This window comes from Triticum aestivum, chromosome 5B (genome assembly GCF_018294505.1).
Source record: "Triticum aestivum cultivar Chinese Spring chromosome 5B, IWGSC CS RefSeq v2.1, whole genome shotgun sequence".
NCBI classification, from domain to species: domain Eukaryota; kingdom Viridiplantae; phylum Streptophyta; class Magnoliopsida; order Poales; family Poaceae; genus Triticum; species Triticum aestivum.
In genome coordinates, this window is record NC_057807.1 from 707154361 (window position 1) to 707181778 (window position 27418).

The window sequence follows — 27418 nt, forward strand, 5'->3', positions numbered from 1 at the left end:
CCTCACGCCAACTCCTCCTTTTGTCGCTTTTCCACCGACCCCGTGTCGTCATACTTTGACCAACACCTTGATAAGGCTAGGTGTCCAGCCAAGCCATCTAGGTCGCGGCGAGGGGGCGTAATTCCTCCTCCCGATTCTTCTTCCTCTCTTTTACGGCAACACGCGACCAGATTGGGAGCGCGGAATGTGCTCTCCCTAAGGCTGAAGAGTGAACGTTCATTCACTAGGTTCTCCCCAAAAAACTTGAGGTGTGGTGAAAAGAAGCTGGTGAGGGGGAAAGGACCAGCTTGCCAAGCCCTACTCCTCTCTCTCTCTCTCTCTCTCTCTCTCTCTCTCTCTCTCTCATAAGTGCCACCATGTCCCTGTCCCGTTGTCGTTTTCCTCTCTCTAAATAAGGGGGGCAAAGGCAGTAGTCCTTGCAGAGAGACGGATGGAGGGAGTGCCGTAATGTCCTGACCTCTGTTCTGTGGTGCAATAAGCTGCTCACAGTTGGCGCCAACAGTGTCCTGAGCTCAAAATAAATGCAGGTCGCTTATTTCGTCCTACACATCCGACCGGTCCGCCTCACGCTCACCATACGTAGACTAGACTCATAGCCAGCCATCAGATCGCGTATCTCCTCATGTGGTTAGTCCATGAAAAGACACACGCGCACTTACCCGCTTGCACCACAGCCCTGCCAAATTGTGCTCCATTGTCACCTAGCTACCTAGATATAGCTCATGAATCAGAGATAGAGAGAGAGTTTTAGAGAGAGGAGGACAGTGTGAGTGTGTGTGTGTGTGTGTGTGTGTGTGTGTGTGTGTGTGTACAGCTCCTGCAAGCTGGCTGCGTGTGTGTGTGTGGCTAAGCTAGGAGTAGCAAAGACTAGGCTGGTAATAGTATAAACAAGAAAAGATACAGCAGAGAGCACAAGACCACTATGGATATGGAGGAGCAGGCCAACGCCGCCGCCACTGCAGCGCGGGAAGGCGACCTCGCCGATGTCGTGGCCCGTGCCAACTCAATGCCCTACTCCGCCGGAGCCCGTCGCCAAGCACCACCACCACCTCCCCCTTCTGCGGCAGCTCGCGTCATGATCCCCTACGAGGAGGAGAGACAACGGCGGCCTGCGAACGTCGCCTGCGGCGGCGGCGGCGGCCAGGTTACCTTTGAGGCCCCGCCGTCAACCGTTGTGGTCGACCCGTACCTTCTGGCGGCGGCTGGTGGATATGGGCTGCCGCAGCAGCAGCAGCACCAGCACCAGCAACTGCTGGCTTTCCAGATCTCTGAGCATGCGTGCTGCGCCGCCGCCGACAGCGACGACCCCATGAGGATCTCGCCACCACCACCACCACCACCACCGGCTCCTCATCATCAGATGATCACCAGGTTATTAACTCCTAATTAATTCCCCTTCCATCCATCCTAATTTCTTTCCTAGCGGAGAGACTTGATCTGTCCTATTCTTTGTTGCTTCAGTATTTTATTTGTCATTTGCTCCTTTTTTAATACATTTCCCCCCTTCCCTTACAATTGCATTAGTTCATGCATGTACCTATGTAATTTTCTGTGGTTCTATTCTATCTAATCTTTAGTTCTTTCTATGCATTTCCATTGGTTCATTTCAGCATCATTTTTCAGTAGATTGAAAGAACAATTAAATACTTCACATCTGTGAAATTGTCATTCTGTTTCTGCTACCATGAGTTAACTCAACAGTTCATAGTTTTGAATTCCTGATATTTGATGCATGGATAGCTGCATGTTTCTCCCCTTTCAAATTAAATTAGGCTTCTTTATTCCTTTCATGATGTTTATTGGAAGATGTTTTTTGTGGGGACATGTTTAATTGTTCTTCAAAAGCTCTAACTGCTCTGCCATTCACCACATTAAGTTATTGCGGCATGGCTTGCACGCATATACCATACTGCAGAAAGAACGATGTGAGGAAGGTGGTGTGCATCCCGGCGCCGCCGGTGATGAGCAACCGGGCAGGAGGGGGAGGGGAGGTGATTCCATCTGATCTATGGGCATGGAGGAAGTATGGCCAGAAACCCATCAAGGGCTCTCCTTATCCAAGGTACTATTGTTTTCATGATCCAGTTGAAGTTTATAATTAACATCTGATGTCTTAGTTTGGTACTGTATGCGAATAAGTACATGCCTCACATTAGTTATTCTCGTTTAGTTTTTTCAGTAGGTTGTTCCAATTAGGTCGACTGGTCTGGTCATATAAATTTGAACGAGCTTACTGTTTTGCTGTCAACTCAAATTTCTCCAACTTTTCCACATTTGATCGACATGGAAATCTATGATTTGACCAAAGGAAAAACAGCGACATCTCAGCATCTTCCTTGTGGATTTGGACGGAAAACACACTATTAAACTGGTGTTTGTTGCGTTTACTCATCGTTAGTGTTTCTTGCAGTGTTTCAATGTTAGGAAAGGGATGTTAAGGAACATGAGGATGATTTGGGCCGGTGGGATACATGGATCGATCGACTATGATATGGTGAACAAGGTGAAAGCTGCGGCGGAGAGAAGCACGCAATGCTACACCCTCTTGGCACCTTGTCAGTTTCTTCACTAAGGCGAGGGTGGAACTGCAAGTTTAGAGCGGGGCGGGGAGGGGGGGGGGGGTTATGTAGTGGGTAGGGTTGGGGTTACTCTTAAGATGGGTTGGGGTTACAACAAGAGTGTGAGGGAAAGTTCAAAATGGTGTAACATGTTGGACACTACTTCCTAGCCGTCCGGTTAGAGAGCCAACGAGACGGAGCAATAGAGTGTGCGGAAGTGTGACATAGGGCGTGAGTATAATTTTGACTTTTGTGGGAGGTGGGTCTTGTCGCAGATTTAAATGCAAAACATATCAACCAGGGAAATCATTTATCAATAATATAAGTTGTTATGTTGTGATTCAAATTCAAGTATAAAAAGAAAGGCTAACTTCTGACGAGCGAGCGGAGCGCGGCCTGTCAATGGTAGGCTTGGGCTGAAGCGGTACAGATCAATTTTGACTGAGGTCACATGGGTTATATATATCCTTTGTAAGCCGCCGCATGGGATAAGTTGATTAGTTGTAATCCCCGGCATTCGTAACCTCCCCCGATATGGCGCCCGTGGTTTTTTTCCCTTCGTGTTGGAGGGGTTTTCCACGTAAAATCTCGTGTCCCCTGATTGCTTCTCGTTCTTCGCTGTGTTGATTTTCCTGCCGTATCTCTAAAATAAGTTCTAGAATATAAATGGAAAATTGAGATTGGTGCTATTTAGCTGGAACACACAGGTTTGGCTCTTTGTCCAAACCCAACAAGTATGTACAAAGAAAATAAGGTTACCTCCAGGCTAAATATTTATTTTGTCAATTAGATTCAATCTTATAACACCCCCCCTCCCCCCCCCCTCCCCGTGTCCCAAATAGTTGATTTATAAATTCTATCAAAAATTCAACTATTCCTAAGTTTGATCAAATATATGGAAAAAACTATTAACAACTATAATATTGAATAAGTACATTAGGAAAATATATCTAAGGGTGGATATAATGATATTGATTTGGTATTGTTTATCTTCATATTTTTGTATATCTGCTTGGTCAAACTTAGAAATCATTGACTTTTTTAGTCAGTTTATACGCCATCATTGACATTCTGTTCTCAAAATCAATAATTTGTTTCATATAATTCAACAAGAGGCATCTTTTGTATTCAAATATTGGTCAGTTCATGAGTTGTTTCATTATGCAATTGGCTCTAAGCACAGGATGATAACATTCTAAAATAGTTCTTGCATCATTTTATAAAAACAATTACCCAAATATTTAAAACAATATTTTTGATTAACATTTCAATGTTTGAACTAAGACATGTCCAAAACGTCTAAACTGCAGGGGTAATTAACTAAATAACCGAAACACAATCATTCTAGACTCACACAGACAATTAACTATATTTGTATGTATTCATGTCTCCCTTTTGGCTGGTGAATTACTCAATTGTGTGGCTATGTATTTCTAGCTGTTGATTTCTTTATCTGGGTAGTTGCACATTTTTGCCTTAGCTAATAGCTGTGAAATTGTGCATCTGTCACCTGCACGCGATCGACCACACCAAATTAAATTTAAACAAAAAACTTGTCTTTTTTTGTCGGTAACACACACAAAAAGGACAGTTTGCACCTGAAGGATTATGCTGTGTAATTAACTTGAGCCACTTAGAAATAACAATTCTTAAGTAAAGGAAAAAAATAACGAATACGTGTTAATAAATATACAATGACGATGGGATATTTTTGGTGCCTGCATGCAGGGGTTACTACAGATGCAGCAGCTCCAAGGGGTGCCTAGCCCGGAAGCAGGTGGAGCGCAGCCGCAGCGACCCCAACATGCTGGTTATCACCTACACGGCGGAGCACAACCACCCATGGCCTATGCAGCGCAACGTCCTTGCTGGATACGCTCGTGCTCACACGCACGCCGCTGCCAAGAAGCAGCAGAAGATCAGCAGCAGTAGCTCCGCTGATAATGCCGCGAGCTCGTCCTCCAGCAACAGTTTCCACGTCGAGCAGATCAATCCGATCTGCGGCGACCAGCTGCCCGTCAGTTGCAAGATGCCGGATAGCACGGCCACCGCCGGAGATGGTGGTGGCCTGTTGTTTGAAGGCATCCAGCCTGACGAGGTCTTTGCAGAGCTGGAGGAATTGGAGACTGATAATAATCCGATGATGACAAGTGCAAACGTCTACGGATCCAGGGGGGTAAGTAGTAACTACGAGTGGCACAAATTCTAATCACGATGCTTCTAGCTAATCAATCGATCAGGGCGGCTGTGATACATATATGCATGCTCGACTAAGAAGATCATACATATCTTAAAATGCACGGGTTTTTTTCCTTTATTTGTACAACAGGATAACTAATATATTTGTTTCCGCCAATATATGATGATAAAACTAAGAGTGTACATATACGTATATTTTATGAGGTAATTAATCATGAGAAATATCTACATGTGTCATGCCTACTCCTATCGCTAACAAAGTTTCCATATTATTAATCAATAGTATTACAAATGTATAGCAACCACTTCCTCCGTTCCTAAATATATATTCTTTAGAGATTTCAATATAGATTACATACGGAGCAAAATGGGTGAATCTACACACTAAAATGTGTTTGTATACATCTGTATGTAATCTGTATCGAATTCTCTAAAATGTCTAACATTTAGAAACGGAATGAGTACTATTTAAGTAGATCTAGTAATACACATTTGATGTTGTGGATGCTACTCCCTCTGTCCCAACTAACACCAAGTCAGTTATTTTGGGACCTAGGGAGTAGTAATTATTTCTTCATGGCGGATCTAGCTTACAACAAGATGAAAAAAGGCTTAGGTTCTAGAACTGTGTGCATATATTCATGATCCGAAGTGAAATGGTTGAGTGGCCTAAATTTTGGGAGGATGTATGTTGGCCTGACTGCCCTTTTAATTCCATTCAGTTCTTCTAGTTATTTTACTCTAATAATATATTCTATCTTATCATATTATTTTAAATCAGTAGAAAATACTGATATTCAAATTTTTCAAGTTTTACTGAATGCATAAAATTGTTCATGTAGTTAAAATCCTTGTACCATTATGTATGGTTTGATTTCTATAATTGTAAAGTGTGCATGTATTTTAATAATAATAATAATAACACTCAACTTTAGAGTGTGCACTAATATGGTCATAATCTCATTTTCCTATTTGTACATCTTAGCACGGTGTTGTAAAAAAATTCCTTAGGAATATAATTAATTAATTAACTCTATCAAGTGATGATCTCACTTATTATATGCATGTATGAGTCAAATAGTGTCTTATTCCTTCGAAAACATCATATGGTGAAGTATGTAAGCTAGCCACCATTGGAGCAAGATGCCGTCGTTGCTAGCAAAATATAATTTTGCACTCAAACGAAACTAAAAGAAGGTAAACGACATTGGTTAACCACTTAAACTCAGTCTAGTATCAAATGCTGGCAAATTTACCTATATTATTATTAAATATAATTTCCTTGTATATTTATTGGTCAACTATTAAACCGCAATGATACTTGTCGAGCTTCATGTACAAAATCTCACTCATAAATTAATAATCTAAGGGTCAGTTTTGAAGAGAGAAATAGTAATGACATCATTGTCTCGAGTGTCAGTGGGGGCATATAGGGTGCACTAGCACCTCAAGGCGTGCCATTGTACTAAGCCTTTTGTTTCAAATTTACTATGGATTGAAAATTTTCAAGGAAATACAAACACACACACATACATTATGTATACTAGAGAAGATACACGTGCGTTGCAGCAGCAATTGGATGCAGTAATTTCTATGAGATTTGGTGGTATGAAACTTTAGTATTCTTATTACAATATGAGAATTAAAACTCAAGCACATGTAGTTTAATATATTTGATTACCGTATAGTTGTAGAAAATTTATTTATTATAAGTAACATGCATGATGCATGCTAAGTCACATGCATAGTGGCGTAGTGAGTTTGCATAGTTGCATGTTCAGAGAATTAAATTTAGTGGGGCATGCATGATGGCATGATGATTTTGCATAGTTGCATGTCAAGATAATTGAGTTAGTAGGGATTGACTATTTAGGTATATATATATATGATACCATGCTAGAAAAAAATGCAAATTCAATTCGTAATTAAGAACTACAAAAATAATTTTTTATGTGAATAGTACCATTAGATACTATTCAGCTCAGTTTTAAATATGATACTATACACTGCATGTCTTGTCTGGTTGTGTATGAATTTGTGAATCGAAATAAGACTTGGAATCTTGTAGGATGGTACATGTACATATGCATCATTTATATGTTCCGATTTATTTAAATCAGAAGTTTTACATATGAATCTTAACCTAGTGAACCGCCGATACATCTCAAATGTTCTGGTGCTCGGAGTGTTGGCCAACTTTCAAGATGCATGATATGTGCTTTGATTTCTCAAGCATTTTGTAGAGGCAATGAAAAGTTGGAGATAAATAATCCTTGAGCTGAAAACTGGTCTTGCATTATTCCGCGATCTCGATGGAGCCATTCCTTGTTTTATTTATTTATTTTGGGTCTATGCATGGAAATTCAACAACACCCATACACTATGTATGTAATATGTTGCCAATACATAACTCGAGAAACAAAGAAAACAAAATTCTGTTTTGAATAGTATCATTATGAAAATATTCAATACAGTTTTGAATGTGATACTGTTTATGGTCTGTTTTGTCTTGTTGTGTATCAATTCCTGAATCTAATTAGGACTCGGGATCTTGTAGGATGATACATATGCATCATTTAATTATATATCCCAATTTTAAAATTCAGAACTTCTAGATATTGATTTTTACCTAGTGAACCGCGAGTACATCTCAAATGGTTTAGTGCGCTGAGTGTAGACCGGCTTTAGAGATGCATTTTCCATGCTTTGAATTCCTATGCATTTTCGCGACAATAAAAAATTAGGGATGAATAATCCTTAAGCTACAAACTTGGCTTGTAGTGTACAACAATTTAGGGAGCCATTGCTTGCTCTTTTCTTTTTGGGGTTGTTGCGTGCAAATGCATCCTGCATGAGAAGACGACAGAGTCGAATCCATCATAGATATGTGTACAGTTATCAAATGCTGACATTTCTGAGCAAGCATCTCACGAAACAATGACATTTTTGAGCAATTACAACTTTTAATGGCAAAACTGAGTAGTGGGACACAACTAGTGGCATAAATGATAAAAATCCTATTATTAAATATCATGTGCCTTGTATATTTATTTTCAACTGTTTAAACATAATGATATTTGTTGTCCTTCTCGCTCAAAATCTCATCCATAAATTAATAGTATATATAAGCTTTTCAGTTCTCAAGAGAGAAATAGCAATGACATCTTTTTGTCGAGCGTCGGCGAGGACATATAGCACCTCGAGGTGTACTAGTGTACTAAGCCCTATGTTTCAAATTTGATATGGATTGCAAAATCTCAAGAAAATTCGACAACACTCATACAATATGTACATACCACGTTACAAAATTTAAGGTCCAAATTCAATTACATAACTCAAGAAGCAAAAGACAAATCTGATGTGGATAGTACCATTATGATACTATTCAATTCAGTTTTGAGTTACTGTTCAGTTTAATATTGAATGTGGCACTATTCACGATCTGGTTTGTCTTGCTGCCTATCAATTTGTGAATCTAATTAAGACTGGGAATTTTGTAGGATGGTACATATGCGCATCATCTATATGTCCCATTTAAAATCAGAACTTACTGGGAATCTTGTAGGATGGTTCATATCATCTATATGTCCCACTTAAAAAAAGAACTTCTAAATCCTGTTTTCTTTTACCTAGTGAACCCCAGTACATCTCAAATAGTCTAGTGCGCCGAGTGTCGGCTATGCTCGGCTTTCTAGATGCATGTTATGTGCTTTGAGTTCAAAAAAAATTAGAGATTTAAATATATATTTTTACCTAGTGAACCGCCCATACATCTCAAATGCTTTTGAGTGTCGGCCGGCTTTTGAGATGTGCTTTGACTTCCTATGCACCCTTTAGAGCCAATGAAAAGTTAAGACATAAATAACCCGTGAGTTGAAAACTTGGCTTGTAACTACCCAGCTATGTCGAGGAGCCAGTCTTGCTCTTTTCTTTTGGGTTGCTGCGTGCGAATGCATCCCGCATGATGAGGATTGAGGAGACGACAGAGACAATCCTCATAGACATATGTACATGCATGTACAGTGACGCTGTTGTGCCTAGCGGCCGGCATGCAGATCTGTGGTAGACCCCAGGTTGCAAGATCTATCTAAAGTGGACAGAAACGAGTAAAGTGCGCGTCAACGGTTGGCGATGTGACAATACAAGTCCTTTTTTACAGTTTACATTGTTCATTTTCCTAGCGTGCGCTCTAACTTTAACTCCCTCTTTGATTCAATTTGAAATAAATTTTGTAGCTAGTTTTCATTATATACGAAATTTTGCTACAGAGGTGCTGTTTGATGAACCATATGATAAGATACATGAACATGGTGAAGATCATATCTATAAATTACAAAAAAATTATGGAAAAAAAAACCAAGCGTGTACAATATATACACACATAGTAAAGCAAATGCCAAAAATGATTTGCGTGTTCTACCAAAGCTGTCATGCAGGTGTACTCTACATGCATGGATTCTTTGAACATTTTTTTCAAAACTAAAAATATGTTTTTCTAAGTTACTAATATTATGATTATATGTACTAGTACTCCCTCTGTCCCCGTGAAAACACTCTTATATTATGGGACGGAGGGAGTACATGATAGTATGAATTATTCATTATTCTGTGATGTTTCATGTTTGATTGCATGATAATAACCCTTTGCACTCAACTCCAAAGTAGTATTGGCATGAGTCTAATCTGCATTTAACTACAACATTGCACGTAATGAACTCTAAGGGCATCTCCAGCCGCGTCCCCAGCAGGCCCCCCCAGGCCACTTTTTCGGCGCCGGCGCCGAAAAAACGGCCCAGTCGCGCCCCCAGGACGCCGAAAATCGCCGGTTCGGACATTTTTTCCGCCCGGCGGTCACAGGCCGAACCCGGCGCACTGGGGAGCCGTTGGGGGCTCCGGCGCTAGGGAAAAGCACGCCTGGCCCACACCGACAGGGGAAAAGTCAAGGTTTTCTTCCCCCGACTCGCCTCGCACCCCCGCGCCCTCGGCCACCACTAGCTATATCCCGGCGACGGCCGCCGGCCTACTCCGCTAGATAGCCATTCCCCGCCGGAAAATAGCAGCGCTTCGCCGCGGCAGCCCCTCCCGCAGCAGCTGGGCGTTTCCGGCCGCCGTTTCCGGGCGCGGAGGCGCGGTTTAACGGCGGGTACACGCCCATTCTAGCATTAACGGCGGGTACTATCTAGCTGACGGCATCTATCCGAGATGGTCGACATTTGTGAAGACGATCTCAAACCCTGTGGCAGGAGGCAAGAACGCCTGGTTTGCGAAGGTTCAGGAGGCTTGCAGGAAGGATGTCGAGCGGGCATTTGGTGTGCTCCAATCTCGATTCGCTGTTATTCGGTACCCCGCTCAGACCTGGTCGAAAGATCAAATGTGGGAGATCATGATTTGCTGTGTCATCTTGCACAACATGATCATCGAGAGCGAGCAAGAAGACCCAGTGTTTGACACTGAACCATACTACAGGCAGGGTCCTCTAGCCGAAGTTGATCACCAGCTACCGGCAACTTGGACTGCCTATCTCAGTATGCGTCAGGAGATCCGAGACCCACAGGTGCATCATCAACTGCAGAAAGATCTGATTGAGCACCTATGGAGGCACAAGGGGGACGCCGCGTGATGAAATACGAGTTTTTATTTGTTGAACTATATAATTTGTATTGAACTATTTGTTGTTGTAGTATTTTGTTGAAGTATTTGATTTTTCTGTGATGAAATATGTGTGTGTTGATAATTGAACGCCGAAACCACGCTGAATATGGGCCTATTCTCGCCCATATGAGCCGTTTATTCGCCGAAATTGGGCTGCAAAGTGGGCCAATTTCGGCGCCTGGGGGCGGGCTGGGGGCGACGACTGGGCGCAAAACCGCCACCAGCGTCGACTGTGTCGCCGGCTCGCCCCCAAGCGGCGCTTTTAGACGCCCCTTGGGGGGCCAACGGCTGGAGATGCCGTAATGATAACTCAAGCACTTTCCTGGTGCAACTAACCATTTTCTACATGTATTCACATCTCTTTCTCTATTCCTTTCTCTCTCACTCTGCCTCTTGCTCTTCCTCTCTCTCTCACTCTCACTCTCCCTCTCCCTCTCTCTCTCTCTCTTCCTTTCTCTCTCACCTCCCCCCTCTCTCTCCTGCCGTCTCTGAATCAGATCGGTACTGTGTACACACATGTGTTGCTTTGCTTTTGGCATGCATGCAACCATGTCTTTTGGTCAGAGGAAGTGGCAGTGAACTGACAAGGCCATGCATGTGGGGAAGAACTGCACTGTGTAGCGGCCATGCATGCACACGTACGATATGCTGGTACAGGTGCAGGAATCGCGCATGCATGTAATTGACCAAACAAGACAAACCTGTAGAGCAGCCATGCCTTACTTGGCTTACCTATGCCACGCCTGGCCTCTGTAATTCGTGTCGCCTGTGCTCATTTGAGCATCGTTTCAGTTTCACGCGTTGTCACGATTGACCTCGACCCCACGAGAGAGCCAACTCGATTCGCTGTCAGGAAAACGAAAAAAAAGAGCTGTAACACGATGATCACCTGAATTCGACGGGCTAGGTTAATTAATTTAGTATATACCAAAGATAAAGTTTTCACTTTTTGCAAACGCTTTCGAAGCCATAGAAAATTCCTACAAAATGTATTCTGATGAGTAGAAAACTTTTAACGCAATTTAATCCTACAAATTAAACAACTCCTATCTAAAACATCCTAAATGTCCTAATCCTCCAAATTTCTATAACAATCTTTAGGACCAAAGAGGTTTGTAAATCACTCATACGTGAACTTTTGCCCTAGCTTTAAACCCACCTTAAATTAGTTTATCTTCCTCTTGTTTACCTATGACATATTGTATTTGAGGACACTGCCGGCATTTTTGATTCGGGGAATTCTAAGAACACGGGAATAGGATATATTTTTTAGGACTGCAATGTCATTTCATTGGAATTTTAACGGATTTAGTTTGTTTGATTGGATGACCGGAATACAAAAGGAATTTTTCCAAGAGATTAATTTGTGTGGATGCTAAATTTCACATGATATGTAGTAGTACAAATTAATTTAGGGGGAAAAGTAATATATGTTTTAATCCTGCAAATCAAAGAGGCTCTGGACAGTATGGATTATGAGATCAATACTTCATTTCCACCTTTTATGCAAATTGAGCGTCCTATCATCGTGTGGTTGCAAGAGAAATTACATGCCATGTGCGAGTCCACACAATACTATTGGAGGCACTTCAAAGTTTGAGCAATGTCATTGCAAAAAGAAAAAAAAAAGAAGAAGTTTGCTGCTAACATTTATGTCGTGTCACTGGTTGCTCACAGGTTTGGGGTCTCCATGGGTGCCCGTAACCTAACAGGATGGATGTCATGTCGTACCCATGGTCGGGTTTGGGTATTGGGCATGGGTAGAATTTGGAGTGATGGGCACGTGTTTAGGTAAGTTATCCACTATCCGCTCGGTAGTGTGCATGTGGATAAAAATTCTATACGACTGGGTCGTACTGACCCAAGCTGGAGACCCTCTTCTTCACGTGACACTTGGCAAACCGAAATTATTATTATAGTAGAAAAATAAATGTCATTCTTCAGATTCACAAGGAAACCTACCGTCGTCCAGTGCAGGCAAGCCGAGAAGCAAAAGAATCACACAACGGCGGCGAGAAGCTTGGCCACAACCGACGGGTGCTTGCAGTCTGAGCAATGCGTCAATGGTGCCGATGAGGAGCATGACCGTGGCCGGCGGGGACAAGCAATTGGGCTTGTTCCGCGAGCTTTATCGCTGACAAACCCGACAGACATGGAGCGCCACGAGCTAGGGAGTTAGGTCCGACAGCGGCGAGCATGCGCACGACCATATGTGGTGGGCATCGAGTGGCCGGGCCGCGGGTAGGGCGCCAACGATCAGGTTTGCCAGGTGTCACTTAGGGAAGAGGGTCTCCAGTTTAGATCCATGCGACCCAGTTGTATAGGATTTTTTTTCCTGTGCATGTTGTCATCTTGAGCGTGACCCTCTAAATTTTCGTTCAACAATATATATTACCAGTTGCGTCATATATATATATATATATATATATATATATATATATATATATATATATATATATATATACACACAAATAAATGTCTCAGCTTTAGTACAAAGTTGAGACACTTATTTTGGAAGGAGGAAGTAGAAAAGAATAAAATGTAGTCCTAGAGCAACTCTAGCAGACCCCGTGAAAATTCGACCCGCAAAATGCGTTTGCGGTTTCACGAAGATCGCGTTTGCGGGTGGAAAACATGCACGACCGGTCAGATACCGTATCTAAACCTGCATAATTTAGAAAAAAAATACTTTCACAGAAGAAATTGCACAAACATAATTCATCACATCACATATTACAGAGTTCATACATACTACATGATCAACAAATTAAGCATAGATCATACTACATGCTACGTTAACTAGTAGTAGAGGGGGTCGGATCTGACGACGGTGAGGTCGCGTCAAAATGGACGACACCGTGGAGGCCGAGCGATGCTCAATCCTCCTCGCCGGAGCTGCACAGGTCGATGTACTTCGCCGCCCGCTCCGCGCGGATGCGGCGCCACTCCTCAGCATTCTCTTTGGTGGCGACGTTGTCGGCAACTGCCTGCCGCCACTCGAGGGCTTCGAGCTCCTCGGCGTGGTGCCGGCGCTCCGCCGCCTCGCGCACGCTCTGTTCTGACTGAAAAATTAGACCGAACCCGCATACTCGCTAGAATTTTTACGGATCGGACGTTTTGCAGGATCTGCTAGAGTTGCTCTAACAATAACTAACAAATGAAGGCTGGCTAGATTTATAGAGCAGCAGGCCTTCCACCACATGCAATTGGCAGGCCACACATGTGCTTGCGACACGACGATGCATGTTGACGTGGGTCGCACCGAGCTTTGACTGCGCCGTAGTGGAGTCCTTATATAAAACGGATAATATCATCGCCTAAAATCTTCGGAAATGTTAACGTTCACAAGTGTGGGCACATCCACACGCGTGGATCCGCGTCGGTTCGTGAGCGCATGAATCTTGGCATGTTTTCAGTGTCACGTAGGACTGACCTGGTGTGTGAGCGTTTACCCGGTCGTCCACACAACCGTTTCACCACACGGGAGGGGCTAGTGTGTGGGCGTTCAACAGTTCGCCCACACGCCACTTTCCACGCACGCATAAGGGCTAGTGTGTGGCATTTGTCATCTCGCCCACACGCCCGTCTCCTTCCCACACCCAAGCTGCTAGTTGCCATATGTTTTGCAGCACACATGGCAACTGCCCTAGTGTGCTTTATAAGCAGGTGGCAACTCTCCTTTTACCCGAGTTGCCATGTGTTTTGCACGGTACACAACAACTGCCTAGTGTGCACGTAAGCAGATGGCAACTCTCTCTTCACCGAGTTGTCATGGGTTTTTGCATGGTACATGGCAACTGCCCTAACGTGCACGTAAGCAGATGACAACTCTTCCTTTTTACATGGCAACTGCCCTAGCATGCTTGTGAGCACATGGCAACTCTCTCAACTGCCTAGTGTTAGTATGTGGCAACTCCTAAAGTTTTGAAACCATGGCAACTACAGTAGGTCAGACCATACATGGCAACTGCAGTTGAGCAACCATGGCAACTGCAGTTGTCCGACATGGCAACGGTAGTTCAGTGACATGGCAACTGCAGTTGAACGAACATGGACGAGGGTCTGGACCATGACAACTGCGGGCGTGCGGTGACTGTCATGCGTGGCGTGCGGGTCCACGAGGTACGAGGCCTGACATACGGGGCGTGTGGGCGTTATCTACTTCGCCCACACGCACGTGTGTGAGAGGGACCGTGAGGGAAAAAAAGAGGTGTGTGGGCATTAGTTGTTTTGCCCACACGTAGGTGTGTGGGTTGTTCCTCTTATATATCACACAAAATGTGTGGGCAGTATTCCTAACGCCCACACGTGTGGCACTAAACTTCTGAATTTCCTATTTTTAGGATGTGATTAGTGATTTATCTACACCATATATGTTCATGCTTTTAGTTGAAATTTCTCAATTATTTTTCTTAATTGCTCGAGGTACCTATAATTATTGTTTAATAAACATATCACTCTTTTTTAAGAAACACTTTTTTTGAGGGGGAGTAAGAAACATTTTTAGATACATCAACTAGCACTCTTTTTTGAATGACAATGCAGGAAAGAGATCACACGCATGAATAAAGCTTATTCACACAGACATGCCGTGGCACGCAGGCGGGGGTTCAGATCAGGCGACCGACGGGGAAATCCAGACGGGCTCGATGTCGACGAAGTGCCCGCCGGCGATGCCTAGCACCGTCGTCTCCCGGTCGCCAAGCGAGTACACGCCGATGGCATGCCGCGCCGTTGTCCCCTCGTCCCCCTGCGCGAAGTACACGCAGTTCTTCCGGATCCCCGGCGATGCCGACGACGACACCGCCACCGAGGCAGCCGTCCCCACAAACAGCGCCTTCCCGCCGGGAAGCTCCGTCGCCGCCTCCCACTCACGCCGCGCCGGCAGGAACCGCCGCACCTCCACCCCAACCGAATACCTCGGCCAGCATGAACACCGCCTTATGCCCTGCACTACTTTCCTCGCCACCAGGAGGAGCTCCCCATCCGACTCCACCAGGTACACGCGCCGCCGCTCCCAGTTGTACAGCTGGTGCCCGACCTCCTCCCCGCGCAGCTCGCACACCGCCGCCAGGCGCGCGCACAGGTTGACGCGGTAGGCGAGCACCGCACCGTCGTCGGCCAGAGCGCACAGCCGGCCGCGCCAGAACGCCACGTCCTGGAAACCTCCGTGCCCCGAGCCGGCGGCGTCGATCGTGGTCCTGACATAGACGGACATGACGCTGTCCGGCCGAACGAGCTCGACCGTGCGGCCCGAGCAGCTGAGCTGGGCGGCCACCCAGCCGGGGGAGGTGGGCGGTGCTGAGAGCACGACGTTGGCGACCGGGAACGCGAGGGCCCGGGCCAGGAGACGGACTCGCCGGAGAAGACGTTGCAGAGCGCGACGGCGCGGTCCCCGCCGAGGCCATCGCGAGCCAGCCGCCGATCTGCCCGCAGCACCGGCCGGCCGGGAGGGCGAAGGGAAGGATCTCGCGGCGCCTGAGGCTGAAGATGGCAAGTTCGCCGCCGGATCCTGGGCGGCGGAGGAGGAGAAGTGGGGCCTCGAAGGGCGCCGGGAATGGGGCCGGAGCGGCTCGCGCGCAGGAGCGCCACGAGGTACAGACGAGCCGGACGGCAACGCGGCCGAGCGGGTCGAGCGAGCGGAAGACCTTCTCCAGGAGCTCCGGTGGGAGGTCGGGCCAGGCGGAGGACTCCGTCTGCCGACGGCGAGGATTGTACGGGATGGAAGCCATCACACCAACCACTGAGCTTGGCTTTGGCCACTCTCCTCTGCCTGTATTTGCTTTCTTGCTACAGCATACAGGGAGTAACGAACAGTGGGGTCCGCCCAAACAGCAAGACCAATACTAAGTACCTCTTTGACCGGAAATACCTGTCGCATAAATGAATGAAAATTGATATATCTAAAATTAAAATATATCTAAATACATTCATTTTAATGACAAGTATTTTCGGACGGAGGGAGTAACTGACTGCGCTTTACTGGTTTTCAATTTCGATTTCAGAAATATTTCAGCCGTAACCGAAATCGCTGAATTCCACTTAACTACATAGATTTCGGTTTTCATTTTGGCCAAAAGATAGAATTTTTGCACTTGTATTTGTTGCATAATTGGATTGCGATGTGTCCACACTGTATCTATCTACATGCCTGAAATTCTGATGAAAGTGAATTTGCTACCGGATAAATTTTACGCAATAGGAGAAAGTAGCCCAAGTCATTGCCATGTATCTACGTTAATTTAAGTCAGCTTATAACCACGTACGTAAGTTGAGTGACATTCTGAGTACCCGTGAAACGACACTCAGCTTACACGGCATAAACCAGTCCAAATGAAGCTGACAGCGGTAACCCGAGTTTATTTGAGGCTTCGCCGACTATATTTCATACTCGGCTTTATTTATTTTCCTGTATTGTATCATCTGGTTAAAAAAAATAGTGATACATCATGGAGACGGAGTTCAGCCGTAGCATCTCGGAACACTCATTCCACCATGATCCATTTATCGCGCACCCTTGCCTTGTATGTCTTTTAACTTCAGTTCTTTGTGCGGCGAGGACTTCTCCTCATGTCATGCCTTCAAATTTATGTAACACCATACTCACGGAAGGATGTTTTTGTGTTCCCTGATGATAGTCCAGTCATGCCATGGTGTTTTGGTTTAAAATAGATCGTCCCAAGCATTGAGACATAAGGATAGCATATTCTTGTGTTTCCTTAGATATTTTATAACTCCGTTCATATATCTAGGCCTATGGATCATTGTTCAACCGTTTTCTTCCTCGCCATCGTCCATAAATAAACACAACAACATTTTGCAGCAAATTTGCAATCATAATTAAGTTCATTAAGTGTTGTGTGGGTGCACCGGAGCTAAGGTACTATGCTTACTTGAAAACATACCTAATTATGATTATATCCTCCATGTAAGCATCCACAAATACAAGAGAAGCAATTAAGATAAATCTAACCATAGTATTAAACCATAGGATCCAAAACATCCCCTTACGGAGCAATTCATAAACTGGGGATTGGGTTTCTATCGCTCCCGCAACCAATCATCTACAAACTAATTCCACAATCTATTCCCCTAGGTACAAAGATGGTGAAGTGCCATGTAGTCAAAATTCACATAACACCACTAGAGGAAGGACAACACAACATATCATCAAAACATTAAACGGTAATCAACTCACATGATTACTAGAAACAAGACTTCTCCCATATCCACAAGAACTAATAGATCTACTCACAAGACATCATATGAATCATGATCAGTGGGTATAAATATATGATAAACAATCCGAACATTACAATCTTTCACCAATAAATCTCAGGTGCATCAACTATAAGATGTAATCAACACATAAAAGTACTCCCATCAATCAATCTGAGGTTTGATACAAAGATTAAACAAAGATATGAAATAGGGATTGGAGATGAGATAGTGTTGGTGAAGATGTTGATGAATATGATGATCTGAATGATGTGTTGCTGATGACGATGGCTTTGATTTCCCCTCCTAGAGGCAAGTTTCGTCATGAGAATCGCTCTGCCAGAGCGAAAAGTGCTCCACCTCAGTTCCGCATCGCAGATGGCGGCGGAAAGGCTCAGGTACTTTCTATGATTTTTTTAGGTTAATTGTGAATTTATGGGAAAAGGGCATCTAGAGAGGACCCGTGAGGGCCCACACGGCCAGGTGGCACGCCTTAGGACCCAACCACATGGGGTGGCCGCGTGGAGCCCTGGTGGGTCCCCTCTCGCCCATCTTCGGTTCCAAATCTTCATATTTTCTCGAAATAATTCTGAAAGCACAGGTTTACTCCTAGAGGTGGGGTGAATGGGAGATCTTTAGAAATTTGTCAAACTCTGATGAATTTGACGAAGATCGGAGTGGAGAAACAGAAATGCAATGGAACTATGTCATCACAGAAATGAAAAGCATGCATACAAGATACATACAAGTGAAGAACATGCAATCATATAGTCATACAAGCATGAGGAAGATGAACTGAAGAAATAAAATACAACAGGATGAAATTCTTCAGTTCAAGTTCTTCAGAAAGTAGATCAGAAATTCTCCAGCAGCGGAATAACTTAAGGGAAGTGTGAGGAATTTGAAACCAGGTTGGCTCGGTAAGACATACGATTTGGTAGACCAATTTCAGTTGTTGTATCAATTGTACATCTAGTTGAGGCGGCTGAGATGAACCTAGAGGACACATAGTCCTCACTGTATTCCTCTTGAGCTAAGGTCACTTAGATCTCGGCCAATAACTCGTGGTAAGTCTTCAAGGTAGACTTCCAAAACCTTCATAGAATTGTTCACCGGCACACCACAATGATTCTTGGGTGCTTAGAACATGACGCCTAACCGTCTGGAAGAATGACAGTGTTCGAAGGTAAAAGGCATCGGATCACACAGATCAATCTCTTTAGTGATGCTCAATCACTTTGGCTCTGGGTTTTTCCTCACTTAGGATTCTCTCAAAGTCGTTAGAGGATGAGTTGCTCTCAAATGACAAGTGTCATGTTCTCTCTGAGTAGAAACCAACAAGTGGTTGTGGGGGCAGCTATTTATAGCCAGGGCAACCCGACATGAATTGTCATAAATGCCTTCTTCTATATGACTGTTGTCAGGATAAGGATCCACTTGACAGCTGGCCCATGATGCAGCAATGGTTGGAATTTGAACTCTCAAATTCGCCGAGGAACTCAATTTCCTCAATTTTAGCAGATCGTACTGGCGAACTCCTAACTCCTCAACCTGATCAAATTCGTTAGTGGCCAGATGAACATCGTCACTGTCGCTAGCAAATGCGTCAGCTGTTCCGGAGATTTCCAAAGACTTCAAACGAAGCGGCTTGTGTGTGTATAGGTTTGAGCATCACTTTCGAAATATGAACTATGATTCACCTAGACCCCCTTTAACAATACTGTTTTTCCTATGACTCAAAATAAGAAGAGAGAAACTACGAAAACAAAGGTCTTCAAGCTTGTCTTCACATCAATTACTTCAAAGGCCGTACCAATTTCATCACCAAATTCTTCATTTGAATACATCCATTTTTAAGTGTCGTCTTCCATGTGTTAAACCAAATCTTTAGGGACTATATCTCTTGTATACACTCACAAACACACTAGTCCCTCAACCTATTTGTCTTCAATACTCTGAAACAACTAAGGGGCACTTGATGCACTTACAACATTTTGGTGATTGATGACAAATTGGTTAGGTTTTCAACGGGAGTAAATAATTTAAGTGTAAATACTGAGTATGAAGAAATTGGTTACAAGATATTGAGGAACTCCCCCTAAAGATGTGCATATGAAGAATTTGTTTTGGATTGCAAATGCACATGGCAGGTTGAAATTGTAGAGATCTCCCCCTATATCTTGGAATCCAATCATGCATGATCATTAAGATACTTGAAGAATTTGGATGCATGATGAAAACTGGTGTCTAACAAAATTGTGCATGTATGAGCAGATATATTTAAGGGTCAGAGCATGCATATAAAATGTAGCAAAAGAGTCTGAGCACCAATAGTTATTAAGTTACAACGTATCAAAGAATGAATCAAATGAAGTTCAAGAGTTGTAACTCAGGAAAAACATCCCATATAATGACCCGCTTGAATACTAACTCAGACTTCTCCCCCTTTGTCATCAAATGACCAAAAGGAGACGAAACTGAGAACTAACGCCCTTGAAGAATGTCATCATGACAAACTCGAAGGAGCGTCAGCGTTATTGAGGTCGTGTGAAGCAGAGGGGCCACCAACAATGTCTTCAATAACTTCATTTTCATCAGTAGTGCATAATGAAGACTCTGAGCTCGGGATGAGAGGAAGAACTTGAGTTTTCTTGAACTTCTTCCTGGGTGGATCGGCCCAATCAAAGTTCATCTAGAAATCCATTGCAACAATTTATTCATCTGTCTTGAGATGTGAGAGTATGGCCCATGTTCTGCCAAAGATCTCGTGGGCATAGTAATGGTTCTTGCACACAGAGTTATGCGCCAACATGTTGGCTTGAATTGCAGGAAACTGGCGCTTAACCCATCTGTGATTCTTGTTAACTTTTTGGTGCAGATTATGAGGAGTTCACGGTCAGTCGTGACTCGTGGTGCTTCTGGTGAAGGAGATGGTCTTAAAGCTTTTGCAGTTGTGTCCTAGCTGGTTGCTTCATCACACATGGAATTAGAGACAGGCTGACGAAATTGTCCATCAAGGGGACAAAATCCTTCATCAATTATAGCCTTGCCCTTGCCAGGAACTGAAGAGATCACTACTAGAAAAACGGCTATACTTAATATGAACATTAATGGCGCACCACATATGTGGTGCGCCACTGCTATATAGCAGTGGCGCACCATATATAGGTACACCATTAAACTCTAAATACTAATGGCGCACCACATCCACGTTGCGCCACTACTAACAATATTTTTTTCAAAACTAGTAATGGCGCACCAGGGGATAGTGCACCATCACTAGTTTTAACTAGTAATGGCGCACCACACCCTCGGTGCGCCACTACTAACATTTTTTTTCAAAACTAGTAATGGCGCACCTGGGGATTGTGCGCCATTACTAGTTTTAACTAGTAATGGCGTACCACACCCACGGTGCGCCATTACTAACTTTGACCAAAAATTGCACCAAATGCACCCCCCGGTTGGACCGCCTTTTCAGTTTTTAAAAAAATAAAAGAAAATGATGGAAATGTCAAAAAAAAGAAAATAAGTTTCCCATGTGATATGTGGTCTAGTTGTTGGGAAAATTTACAAATATGAATTTCGAATTTATTTGCAAAATCTCTCTGAAATTTAGTAAAATGGGCATAACTTTTGCATACGAACTCAGATCAAAAGGTTTTTTATATGAAAAATCATCTACTTGAAAAGTTACATCCGAATTCAACCGAGGAAACCACCGTTGAAGATTTCTAGAATCCCAAAAACCTAACAGAAAAAAAATTACAATGCTTTTAAGATCCGGAGGCAAAAAAACAAAAGAAATAAAAATAATAAAAATAGCAATGGCGCACCAGTTAATAGTGCGCCACTACTATTTTCCCGCCTTCAGAATTCAAAAAGATAGCAATGGCACACCAGTGCACAGTGCGCCACTGCTAAGTTGGCCAGAAGTAGAAAAGGGCCGGCCAGCCTCCTCTCCTCCACTCCATCTCCTCCTCTCCTCCTCTCCTCCACTCCATCTCCTCCTCCTCTCCTACTTTCCCCCACTCCATCTCCTCCTCCTCTCCTCCACTCCATCTCCTCCTCCTCTCCGGCGACCTCCTCCTCCTCACGGTGCTCCTCCTGCGGTGACCTCCTCCTCCCTCCTCTCCTCCTCACGGCGCTCCTACTCTGGTGACCTCCTCCTCCCTCCTCTCCTTCTCACGGTGCTCCTCCATCCTCTCCTCCTCACGGTGCTCCTCCTTCCTCTCCTGCTCACGGTCCTCCTCCTCCTCTCCGGCGACCTCCTCCTCCTCTCCGGCAACCTTCCTCTCCTCCTCACAGTCTCTCCTCCCTCCTCTCCTCCTCACGGTCTCTCCTCCCTCCTCCTCTACTTCCGGCCACATGTGGAGCTCCCCCGACACAAAGAACGTACCAGATCCAGGTCGAGAACGAAATTAGAAAAAAAAATCAAGCAAAAAAACGAGCAAAAAAACAAGCCAAAAATGAGCCAGATCTAGATCCAGATCCAAATTCAAAATTCAAAAATAGCAATGGCGCACGGTGGGGGTTAGACGGTGCGCCACTACTATTTTCCCGCCTTCAAAATAAAAAAATTAAAAAAATCAAAAAAAACTTTTTACCAGTGGCGCACCTGTAGCAATAGTAATGGCGCACTACAAGGTGTGCCACTGTTACCTGAAATACTAATGGCGCACCAGAGGTGCACCATTAGTATTTGTTATTAGTGGCGTGGTAATAGTGGTGCACCTATAGTGTGCCATTAATAGCAAAAATAGGTGCGCCACTAACAACCTTTTTTCTAGTAATGGATGGTGCTTTGAAGAACTTCAACTTGTGGCAGATAGTTGAGATGATTCCAACAATCAACCTTGTAATGAATCGAAGACCGGGATCTGATGAATATCATGATCCATGGAGCATACGACTTCAGATCAAAAGGTGACTGGGCCACTATGACCAATGTCCTCATGAAGAAATCATGGATTTTGATTGGAGTACCATGTATGATGTGAAAGAGCAGATTATTCATGACTTCAACAACTTCTCCAGTGTTGGAGTTGTGACCTTTGATAGGGATGATGGTCTTGGCTAGAATGTGATATACTGTTCTTGGCACATATAGCAAATCCTTCACTAGGAAGGTTGTCCTTGGAGCTTTTCCTTCAGTCAATGGCTTCATAAGAACTTGCATCAGATGATGTGGCTGCCCAGGTTCTTCATAGATCTTCTTGGCTTATTCATGGGGTGGATTAACTGGTAGAGCACGAAGAAGTTCATCAACAAGTGCATTATAATGAGTGTCTTCACTCATCCAGTCCAGAGCCCATGTTGCAGTGTCATCAGCGTTTCCAGAGAAATGCATGGTGGTGTAGACGAAAAGAATTAGCTCTTCATTCTAGTCATAGACATCAAATCAGAAGCTAAGTAACCCAGCATCATGTAGTACATCCAATATAGGCCTGAAGCAGGGAGTGGACTCCATATCCACATGAGGAATATAGAGATGCGGGAAGATCTTGTTCTTGTCAAAAAATAGTGAAGCATAATAGTCATATGTGCTTTTGTACAGAAGCACATCCGCCTTATCTTGGCTGGGTCATTGATAACCCGCAAGTATGGGGGATCGCAACAGTTTTCGAGGGTAGAGTATTCAACCCAAATTTATTGATTCGACACAAGGGGAGCCAAAGAATATTCTCAAGTATTAGCAGTTGCGTTGTCAATTCAACCACACCTGGATAACTTAGTATCTGCAACAAAGTATTTAGTAGCAAACTAGTATGAAAGTAACGGTAACAGTAGCAAAAGTAACAGTAGCAGTTTTGTAGTAATTGTAACAGTGGCAACGACAAAGTAACTAAGCAAAGCACAATATGTGAAAAGCTCGTAGGCATTGGATCAGTGATGGATAACTATGTCGGATGTGATTCCTCATGTAATAGTTATAACATAGGGTGACACAGAACTAGTTCCAGTTCATCAATGTAATGTAGGCATGTATTCAGAATATAGTCATACATGCTTATTGAAAAGAACTTGCATGACATCTTTTGTCCTACCCTCCCATGGCAGCGGGGTCCTAATGGAAACTAAGGGATATTATGGCCTCCTTTTAATAGAGTACCAGACGAAAGCATTAACACTTAGTGAATACATGAACTCCTCAAACTACGGTCATCACCGGTAAGTATCCTGATTATTGTCACTTCGGGGTTAACGGATCATAACACATAATACACTAGTAGAAAAAGGGCCGTTTGTCCCGGTTCCTAAGGGCCTTCTATCCCGGTTTAGGAATCGAGACTAAAAGGTCGTTACTAATGCCCTTGGCCTTTAGTCCCGGTTCTTACAAGAACCGGGACAAATGGGCCTCCACGTGGCCGCTCCGGCTAGCCCAGGCAGGGGGGCCTTTGGTCCCGATTGGTGACTGACACGTCTCCAATGTATCTATAATTTATGAAGTATTCGTGCTATTATATTATCCTTCTATGATGATTTATATGCATTTATATGTCATTTTATGTGATTTTTGGGACTGACCTATTAACCTAGAGCCCAGTGCCAGTTTCTGTTTTCTCCTTGTTTTTGTGTTTTACAGAAAAGGGATACTAAATGGAGTCCAAATGACGTGCCAATTTTTGAGGATTTTTTATGGACCAAAAAAGACCACGGAGCATCGGAGTTGGGCTAGAAGAGTCCCGAGCTGCCCACGAGAGTGGGGGCGCACCCCCCTATCTTGTGGACAGCCCGGAGACCCCCCTGACGTGAAACCAATGCCAAATATTCCTATAAATACAGAAACCTTTGGGAATTAACCTAGATCGGATGTTCCGCCGCCGCAAGCCTCTGTAGCCACGAGAAATCAATCTAGGCCCTCTCCGGCACCCTGCCGGAGGGGGCCATCATCACCGGAGGCCATGGAGGAGGATCTCGGAGGGGCCATCATCACCATGAAGGCCAAGGACCAGAGGGGGAAAGCCATGAAGGAGGAAGCACAAGGGGGAGAACCTCTCCTCCTCTCTCTTGGTGGCACCGGAGTGCTATCGGGTGGGGAATCATCGCCGCGGTGATCGTCTTCATCAATGTCACCATCATCATCACCATCCTCATCTCTTTTACGCGGTCCACTCTCCCACACCCCGCTGTAATCCCTACTTGAACATGGTGCTTTATGCTACATATTATGATCCAATGATGTGTTGCCATCCTATGATGTTTTGAGTAGATATCTTTTGTCCTTGAGTTGATTGATGATCTAGATTGGTACGAGTTGTATGTTTTATTATTGGTGCTATCCTACGGTGCCCTCCGTGTCGCGCAAGCGTGAGGGATTCCTGCTGTAGGGTGTTGCAATACGTGCATGATTCACTTATAGTGGGTTGCTTGAGTGACGGAAACATAAACCCGAGTAAGGGGGTTGTCGCGTATGGGATAAAAGAGGACTTGATGCTTTAATGCTATGGTTGGGTTTTACCTTAATGAATATTTAGTATTTGCGGATGCTTGCTAGAGTTACAATCATAAGAGCATATGATCCAAGTAGGAAAAGTATGTTAGTTTATGCCTCTCCCTCATATGAAATTGCAATGACGACTATCGATCTTGTTAACAATTGCTTAGGACATTTCCGCACACCGATCCACCATTATTCCACACTCGCTATCTATATTATTTAGTAATATATTCTAACTTTATGATAACAGCACCTACTTTTATATTTTATCTCTCCGATATCATACAAAGTTATCCTCTTTATACCCGCAACACAACTTTATTTCTTGTTTCTAGTTGGAAGCAAACGTTCGGTGCACGTAGAGTCGTATCAGTGGCATATAGGGCTTGAGAGAATATTGATCATACCTTTAGCTCTTTGTTGGTTCGACACTCCGTACTTATCACTTCCACCTTTGGGAGTTGCTACGATGATTCGCTGCACTTGGGGATTATCATGCTCTTTTCTGGCGCCGTTGCTGGGGAGCAATAGCGTGGGGTTGATATTTTTGTGTGTGCTTGTTTGCTTTCTTCACTTAGTAGATTTTGTTTTTACTTTTTTGTTTCTGTTTTGTTGTGGGTGAAACATACAATTTTTTTTAAGAAGAATGAAAACACCAAAAAGAATTACTTGCCTCTCATGCCTAAAAAGGTTTTTTCAAAAGGAGAAGTGATTGGAAAGTTATGCATTGAAAGTGAGGGTCGAACTTGAGCACTTGTGTTCATGCTCACGGAAACAATGTAGAATTTTTCATGGAAGTTTCTCTGTAAATAATTATCCCCTTGTATATATCCTTTGTATTATAAAATTATTGTGCCAAGCTTTGGTTTTAGGATGATAAGATTGCTTGCTTACTACGTGCAGAACAAAAACAGAAACTTTGGCTGTAGTGCTTGAATTTACATTTTTTACTGGAAAGTCAAATGGGTCTGAAACTTTTTGCGCATTACTTCTGTACAAATTGTTCAAATTTTCAAATTTATTTCATAATTGTTTGAGTTACATAAGTTTACTAAACTTCCATATTACTACAGACTGTCCTGTTCTTGACAGATTCTGTTTTTCGTGTATTGTTTGCTTATTTTGATGCATCTATGGCTAGTATGTAGGGTATGAACCATAGAGAAGTTGCAATACAGTAGGTTTAACACCAATATAAACAAAGAATGAGTTAATTACAGTACCTTAAAGTGGTAGTTTGCTTTATTACACTAACGGATCTCACAAGTTTTTGTTCAAGTTTTTGTGAATGAAGTGTTTGAAGAACGAGGAGTTACCAATGTGAGAAGAATAAAGAGAGACAAGAGTTCAAGCTTGGGGATGCCCAAGGCACCCCAAGTAAATATTTCAAAGGATACTCAAGCATCTAAGCTTGGGGATGCCCCGGTTGGCATCCCATCTTTCTTCTTCAACAAATATCGGTATACCTCGGTTTTTGTTTTGTTCACATGATTTGTGTCCTTTGTGTTTGTATTTTTCTTTAAGAATCATGCTAGTATGAGCTAGCTCTTCATTGATTTATAGAATTCTTCATGTGCTTCACTTATATCTTTTAAGTATGATCTTATAAAATTGCTCCTTGTGCTTCACTTAAATCGTTTGAGTATGGTTTTGTAGAATGCTTCGTGCTCTTCACTTATATATTTTGAGCTTGGATATTGGCTAGTTTATATTAATCGTAAAATGCTCCAGGAACTTCACTTGTATCTTTTGGAGTATGAATAATACTATAATTTAAAGTGGGTTTGGAAGATGCTTAGAGTTTCCTCCTTTATGATCATTATACGATCAGAATACGTGCTTCGTGTAATAAAAAAATATACTTAGAGTTTTGAAAATGCATGTTCGCCGCTCGGGTGTGTATCTCTACAGGGTGCCCACGGTGGGCCGGCCCACCCTGGGATTTTGGGTCGTCCCAGGCCCCGATTCCCCTCTGTTCTGCTGCACGCTTCCGATATCTACTCGCCCCCAGCCGCCTGCCTCGCCGGCGACTTGCCGTCCCCGGAAGGCATGACTCTAGGAGGAGACGCCAGACTAACAGGAGGCCAGGAGCCGCTCGCCCAATAGCGTCACCGCTGCCCGGGCACGCCGCCGTGCCTACCTTCCCAGTCCGTTCAGGGCTCAGGCGTGCAGCACCCACCAAGCCAACCCGATTTATCCTGAGATATGTCCTCAACACTCAGCAGCCACTCCTCATCACCAATTTTCTAATTGATTCATTACTCATTAGGCAGGACTGTCATTAGGATTCGTTACTCAAAATTCCGGCCCTCGGAACAGAAACTAGTCATTTTGGATTGTTTTGTAGTGA

General features: G+C 43.7%; 1 protein-coding gene and 1 pseudogene across 2 annotated transcripts; one reads left to right on the plus strand and one right to left on the minus strand.

Annotated features, from left to right (window-relative positions):
* Nucleotides 1-582: 582 nt before the first annotated feature.
* Nucleotides 583-4975, plus strand: LOC123114438 (probable WRKY transcription factor 14). 2 transcript variants are annotated; one of them, XM_044535919.1, is made up of 3 exons: nt 583-1371; nt 1877-2062; nt 4287-4975. In XM_044535919.1, exons 1-3 carry the CDS (start codon nt 923-925, stop codon nt 4765-4767), a joined length of 1116 nt encoding a protein of 371 aa, XP_044391854.1. In that variant the 5' UTR covers nt 583-922; the 3' UTR covers nt 4768-4975. The 2 variants fall into 2 exon arrangements, with proteins under 2 accessions (XP_044391854.1, XP_044391855.1); XM_044535920.1 differs by having other exon boundaries at nt 585-1371; nt 1916-2062.
* Nucleotides 4976-14889: 9914 nt separating this feature from the next.
* LOC123117861 (uncharacterized) lies at nt 14890-16151 on the minus strand (annotated as a pseudogene).
* Between the last annotated feature and the right edge of the window lie 11267 nt (nt 16152-27418).

Coding starts and splice junctions, on each gene's coding strand:
- LOC123114438 (XM_044535919.1), top strand. CDS start 923: ATGGATATGGAGGAGCAGGCCAACGCCGCCGCCACTGCAGCGCGGGAA. Junction 1,372..1,876: donor CATCATCAGATGATCACCAG/GTTATTAACTCC, acceptor CACCACATTAAG/TTATTGCGGCATGGCTTGCA. Junction 2,063..4,286: donor AAGGGCTCTCCTTATCCAAG/GTACTATTGTTT, acceptor GCCTGCATGCAG/GGGTTACTACAGATGCAGCA.